Raw genomic sequence first — 7,234 nt, 5'->3', positions numbered from 1 at the left:
TTTATTTAGATCCTCAGACCTTATTCTTCTTATAACTAGAAGTTTGTATCCTTTTACTGACCTCTTTCTATTTCCCCATCCACCACCCCCTCCAGCCCCCAGCCCCTGGCAACCACCATTTTACTCTCTCTCTTTCTATGAGTTGTATTTACCTTTTATTTTTTATTTTTTTTAGCTTCTACCTATAACTGACACCATACAGTATTTGTCTTTGGCTGGCTTATTTCACTTAGCATAATGTCTTCCAGTTTCATCCATATTTTTGCAAATGGCAGGATTTCCTTTTTTTTTTTTAAGGTTGAATAATAAATAAATATTTTTGAGTTCCTGTTAGTGCTGGACTGGGCAGATTCTGGGAAAAAGCAGTGAACAAGACATGCCCTTTCTGTTATGGATCTTATATTCTAAATTTCAACAATCAAATAAATCTGTTTGTTTCTCGTTAAGAGCTTATGTTGGTAGGAACTAAAATACGGCAAACTAAAAGGATAGTCTAGGGGCTTGGGGGCAGGAGGGAGCAGGCAAGAGGGGACCAAATAATAGCAATTTGGATGTTAAATGTGATGCTCAAAGACAAAAACCTAAATGTCATTTTACAATATCTCCATAAATTAGGGATATTCTCTCAGTAACGATCTATTTTATAATACATAAAACTTCAGGGGCACCTGGATGCTCAGTCAGTTAAGTATCCGACTCTTGATTTTGGCTCAGGCCATGATCTCGCAGTTCTTAGGGTTGAGCCCCGCAACACGCTCTGCACTGGGCACGGAGCCTGTTTGAGATTGTCTCTCTCTCTCTCTCTCTCTTCTCTCTGCCCCTCCCTACTCTCTCTCAAAATAAATAAACAAACATTTTAAACAAAAACCAAAACAAAACAATCAGAGCTCCTGGATAGCTCAGTCAGTTAAGCATCAGACGCTTGGTTTCAGCTCAGGTCGTGATCTCATGGTTCCTGAGTTCAAGCCCTGTGTCAGGCTCCTTACTGGGACCCTGCTTGGGATTCTCTCTCTCTGTCCCTCCCCCACTCACACTCTTTCTCTCAAAATAAATAAGTAAACTTTAAAAAAACAAAACAAAAACTCATGTAATAGGAAAAAGGCTTATTTGATAAAAAGTTTTAATTATAGAACACCTTAAATAATATGTTTTAATTTTAGGTTCAAAAATTTTAAAATAATGAAATATTTCCAGGAGGAGGGTTGGTTTAATAAATAAGTCACATTCCTCAAAAAGCAACCTCTTAATAAATTTACAAATCATGGCAAATTTTGTGATAATAATTTTTTAAAATTAGATTAGACATTTATTACCATTATATTTATATAGTTTATTATGTGTTTGAAAGACTTTTTGTTTTCCCACATATTGCAAAGATATACTCTCTCATATGCAGTCCAGATTTTCAAAAATCCCAAATTAGTTAATTCTTAACCAGTGAAAATCTACTTGTGAGATTTGACTGTACATGAAGCCCGTGATCAACTTACTCACTTACTAACATCCATTTTTCCACCAGACAAAATACAGTGAATGCTTTTTTAATAATGGAGAGGTTTTCTTTTTCTTTTTTTTTTTTTTGAAACCTGAAACAAATTGTAATACCATTTCCTTAAATGTTTGCCATTGTTTCTTTTCAGATTAAAGTACAACAGATGTGTCTGAATCTTTGCTAATTTTATCTAGGTGAAAGGTGAATACAATTATAATAAAGAAAAATTCATTGTGCTTTATGGTGGTGTTGAAGACATTTTTCGTGTCTGGCCCAGCTTTTTTAGATTTTGAGTTATGAATTTAGGTCATTTTTATGGTAAAAGATTGTCTTTTTCTTACAGTTAATATCTCAATATCTAATAACACTACACCGGCTCCAGAGGATTGGCCAACTGTTTCTTCTACTGACATGGTAAGTGACTTAATATTTCAAACCACTTGTGTATTGTATAATCTAATTATAATATTCATAACATGATGTCTCCTACCCTTTAGCAACCTGAACATGAACACAACTTCAATAATCAGTGATAGCGGGACAGAAAAAAACACTTTCCTTGCTGTAGTCAGCCTTTTTTTCCTTCTCTTCTCTTCTCTTCTCCTCACTGTAGTGAATATTTACTCCTACAGCATGCTTTTTAAACCTTCTTAGGAATTTAACTACTATATCCATTCATTGTCACCTTGAAATATTTTCACAAGGAAAAGTGAGAGAAGTCAAAAAAGAGAGCGTGGTATCCTCTGTGTTTTAGTATGATTAAAAGTTCTTCTGACTACCAAATGGTGTTGTATTCTCCTCACTAAGGGTGATTGTAGCAGGACATTTCCCCTGTCACTTAGAAAGGACTGTGCCTCTGTCACATGATATCCTTTCCCATGGCTTGTAACCAAGGATCTTTAAAAGACTAGAACTAAGCTTTAAAAATGAGCTGTTTTGCATGGAAGGTCACACACTGGAAGGAGACTTTGTTTTGAAGAAAAAGGGAAAAGTGCTATTTCAGACTTCTAATTGTGTTCCTTCTATGCTGGATATGGAATCTTACCAAAGAATATCAATCTCTCAGTTATAAAGACAGAAACCATAATACCTTGTATTGATAGAGTGCCCATCTCTCAGGAGACCAAAACAGTTCTGCAGATATTATGTAATGAGTGCCCACAACACCCTTTCAAAGATGATGTTTTGTATCTTTCCTGGGCAACTCTCACTTGACCCTGTTTCTCTCTTGTTTTCATATTCTGTGGCTCTCTTGACTTTTTTCCTTACTGTTAAAGCTCTCTCTGATTTCCTCCAAACTTTGCCTCTTTATTTGGGTTTGATTATAAATGTGTGTGTGTGTTTGTGTGTGTGTGTGTGTGTGTGTCTGTGTGAGAGAGAGAGAGAGGGGGGGGGCAGGGAGAGAGAGAGAGATGTATATATGTTTTAAAAGCCACATGCAGAAAAGAGATCAATTGTCAGTCTTTGAGCCAGCCATCCTATTGCCTAAAATAATTTGATTAAAATACAGAGAAAACCAGTTCCTTCTAGACTTTAAATAATTTTAATTAAAGTCTAATTAAAAATTTAAAATATATATAATTAATTAAAACCATAAGTTAATTTGCAATAAAAATTAATGAAACACTTCCACTGACTTAAAAAGAGATTATTTCCAACTTAATTCTTTTTGTAACTAATCAAGGAAAGCTTTAGAATTAATGAATTTTTAAGCCCTGTCTTTGGGCAAAATTCTGGAGTGGCTCTAGTAATTGATATGTAATTATAATAAGATGTCACTATAAGATTTATGGAAAACAAATGGAAGTTGTTGTTGACTTCTGGTATGACTATGATAGAGGATATAAAGGCACAATAGTGATTACAATTGAGCTACCATTTATAGGGCATCTAGTAGAGAGACCAGGTGTCTTATACGTATTATAACCATTAACACAAACTACCATGTGTAATTATGTTCATTTTATAGATGAGAGAAACTGCAGCTTTAGAAGGTAAATCACCTTTCATGGTCTAGGTCACATAGCCATAAATTATTAAAATACAGATTTCAACTGAAATCTGAGTGGTTTTAAGACCTGTGATATTTCTAGTATGCCACGATACTTCAGTGTTTACAAGTAGAAATGTTTACCCTTTCAGTTCTTACGAATGCTGTATGCTCCAGGGCAATAGTCCCCTTAGTTGCACACCTTAATTAAAATGTTAGGTTGCTATGTTCTTCTATAGAGAAGAAATTAGGAAAAAATGTGTGTATATGTGTGTATGTATATAATCATGAAGGACAACTTTTATTCTGTCCTTCATTTTTCCTTTTCTATCCATATCAGTGCTTTTAGGTGTACTTTGCATAGATACACGCACACATAAACACATACACGCAATTTGTATTTATATGAGATCAGAAATGAATATTAAAGAGGTAATATGATTTATTATCACCAGCAATAACTACCACTTGTTGAGCACCTACTAGGGGCCAGGCTCTTCATATGACCTGTCTAGAATCCTCACAATAACTTTTAAGTCACTTATGTTACCTGTATTTTATGGATGAAACAGAACCTTAGAAAGGTTAACTGTGCCTATCGTCAGTATACATAAAATCAGGATTTGAACTCTGGGCTTTCAAATTCCAGAATCTGCCTATTCCCATTACTTGAGGAATCGGAATAGTGTCTCATGTAGAAGGACTTACAGGTGGTGAGTTCTCCTGTCATGCTGCCCCTTTTCAAATTCAGGGCTCCACTATTGAATAGGTTGTGGTAACTTCTCATTTTCCCATTTGTAAAATGGTGATGATCATAGTACTTTATCTCAAAGATGCTATAAAAGCCAAGGGAGTAAATAGGCAGGACTTAGCTTAGTGGCTGCTACATACTCATCTCTCCATTCAAGTTAGATTTTGTTATTATTCTATTTAGGTATTACAATCATTCCACTAGGCCATGTTGCTGCCGTAATTCAGGTTGGTGGAGAAAAGAAGTTGGATGCCACTGCTCTGACAGGGGACTGGGCCCTCTCTGTGTTTGGCCATGCTAACTCTGCTCAATCTTTCCTGGGACATCCAGTCGTCAAGGATTTAATTTCCTTCTTTTATCCAGCCATAATTATATTATGAAAGCAAGTGCTGTAAAAGTGACATGCCACCCTGGGGCACCAGCAAGGCTCCCTGTCACAAGGCTCAGAGTATACTCTGTCAGAGGAGGGAAGGCATTTTCTCTTCCGCTTCATTAGCATGAAGACAGCTTTTTTTTCTTCATAGTAGTATGGGAGTGTTTTCAGGGGGAAAGAGCAGGAAAAATGGGACATTAGAGCGTTTAGACAGATTGAAGCTCTAGAATAACCATCCCTCAAGATGAAAAGGCAGGTTTTCCATCATTTCTATTCATTGTTGGAATCCTTGTGTCTTTAATTCTTCTCACCTTCACCAGTGTTCCTGTAGATTTATTGGTGGGCATATCCCCTCAGCCTGCAGACAAAATTCTGTTAAAAGTTCCTATAAAACTCTGAGACCAGCCACAGCCTCTCCAACTGTATCAACACAATGAGCCTTAGAGTCGGCTGGCTTCCACTTATCCGCTCTCAGAGGGAGAGACCAGATTCCATAGTCGAACATCAGGGCTTTTCCAGGGAGGTGACTGAATAGATTACTTTTTGTTTTTCACATTAGATTCTTTTTTAAAAATGATTATCAAATTGAGGTATACTTTAAAACATAAAGTTCTCACATGTTCAGTGCAATGAATTTTGATACTTTATATACTCATGTAATCATCACCCAAAACAAGATGCATGTAGAACGTTGCCATTATCCCAGAAAGTCCCATGGGGACTGCTCTGTGTCTTTTTTATGCCTAAGCTTCTGAGCCATGGGAGACCTCTCTTTGCCCAACTGCTCTGCCCCAGCCTTCAGAGGGAAGAAACCTTAGCCCTTTCAGGAGTACCTGAATGCCTCAGAGGGCTTTTTCTCCACTCTTCTGTCCTGCTTCCCATCTTTAGGAAGTGGATTTCTTGCATTTGGTAGGAACTCTGTCTAAGGGATTTCTCTCAGCTCTCCTAACGTCCTACCTTTTTGTACAACCTGTGCACCTTGGCAAAGACAATGAGAAAGTTTGGTGGATGGATGCAGGCTCAGTCTAACACCAAGGGCTCCTTGGAATTCTGGTCTGTCACCCCAGTCTACATGTAGCCATTTAAAACTCACTAAAGATTTGGCTTATTTCTCCATACCTCCATCTACGGTAGATTTATCTTCCACAGGCCACTCTGGCAGGCATATGCAGCCATGGATTTTTTTTCTCTCTTCCAGGAAGATCTTGTAACTTCTTAGAATTTATTCAAGTTTGTATATATCCTCATCTCTCTGACAGGTTTTTAAAACTATGATTTTTTTTTTTTTTATCTTATCCAGCTTGGTTGGATAGGTTGGAAGTGACTCTTTCTTTTTTTTTTAAGTTTTTATTTAAATTTTAGTGAGTTAACATGCAGTGTAATATTAGTTTCAGGTGTACAATATAGTGATTCAGCACTTCCATGCATCACCCTGTGCTTATCATGACAGGTGCATTCCTTAATCCCCATCACCTATTTAACCCATCCCCCCACCCACCTCCCCTCTGGTGGCCATCAGCTTGTTCTCTATAGCTAAGAGTCTGTTTCTTGGTTTACCTCTCCCTCTTTTTTCCTCTTTTGCTTGTTTGTTTTGTTTCTTAAATTCCACATATTGAGTGAAATCATATGGTATTTCTCTTTCTCTGACTGACTTATTTTGCTTAACATAATGCTCTATCTCCCTCCATTGTCCCAAATAGCAAGATTTTGTTCTTTTTTATGTCTGAGTATACTCCATTGTATATACATACACCACTTCTTTATCCATTCATCAGTCGATGGACACTTCGGTTGTTTCCATAATTTGGTTATTGTCGATAATGCTTCTATAAATATCAGGGTGCATGTATCTCTTTGAATTAGTATTTTTGTATTCTTTGGGTAAATTCCTAACAGTGCAGTTGCTGAATCGTAGAGTAGTTTTATTTTTAACTTTCTGAGGAGCCTCCATACTATTTTCCAGAGTGGCTGCACCAGTTTGCATTGCCACCAACAGTTCAAGAGGTTCCCCTTTCTCCACACCCTCACCAACATTTATTGTTTCATCTGTTCATTTTAGTCATTCTGACAGGTATGAGGTGATATCTCATTGGTTTTAATTTGCATTTCCCTGATGATGAGTGATGTTGGGTATCTTTTCATGGGTCTATTGGCCATCTGTATATCTTCTTTGGCAAAGTGTCTATAATGTCTTCTGCCCATTTTTTAACTGGATTATTTGTTTTTTGGGTATTAATTTTGATAATGTCTTTATAGATTTTGGATACCCTTTATCAGATATATCGTTTGCAAATATCTTCTCCCATTTCATAGGCTGCTTTTTACTTTTGCTGATTTTTCCCTTTGCTGTGCAGAAGCCTTTTATTTTGATAAAGTCCCAATAGTGTTGTTTTGCTTTTGTTTCCCTTGCCTCAGGAGACCTATCTAGAAAGAAGTTTCTATGGTTGATGTCAAAGGGGTTACTTATTGCCTGTGTTCTCCTCTAAGATTTTGATGGTTTCCAGTCTCACATTTAGGTCTTCAATCCATTTTGAATTTATTTTTGTATACGATGTAAGAAAGTGGTCCAGTTTCAGTCTACCTTCTATATATTAATCACAAGTAGAAAACCAATTAGTTTTGATATTT

The 7,234-nt window shown here is 36.7% G+C and overlaps 1 protein-coding gene across 6 annotated transcripts in view; it reads left to right on the top strand.

Moving 5' to 3' along the window:
- The window catches only part of SLC4A4 (solute carrier family 4 member 4), a 348,226-nt gene that overhangs the window by 277,654 nt on the left and 63,338 nt on the right, over positions 1 to 7,234 (top strand). For all 6 annotated transcript variants that reach the window (XM_043572514.1, XM_043572513.1, XM_043572509.1 and 3 more), the window contains one exon: positions 1,836 to 1,906. In XM_043572514.1, coding sequence (XP_043428449.1) covers positions 1,836 to 1,906 — 71 coding nt within the window. The remainder of the gene's footprint in view (positions 1 to 1,835; positions 1,907 to 7,234) is intronic.

Source organism: Prionailurus bengalensis, chromosome B1, assembly GCF_016509475.1.
Source record: "Prionailurus bengalensis isolate Pbe53 chromosome B1, Fcat_Pben_1.1_paternal_pri, whole genome shotgun sequence".
Lineage (NCBI taxonomy): Eukaryota > Metazoa > Chordata > Mammalia > Carnivora > Felidae > Prionailurus > Prionailurus bengalensis.
The sequence above is the reverse complement of the archived record's forward strand: the minus strand, read 5'-3'. Positions and strand labels throughout refer to the sequence as shown.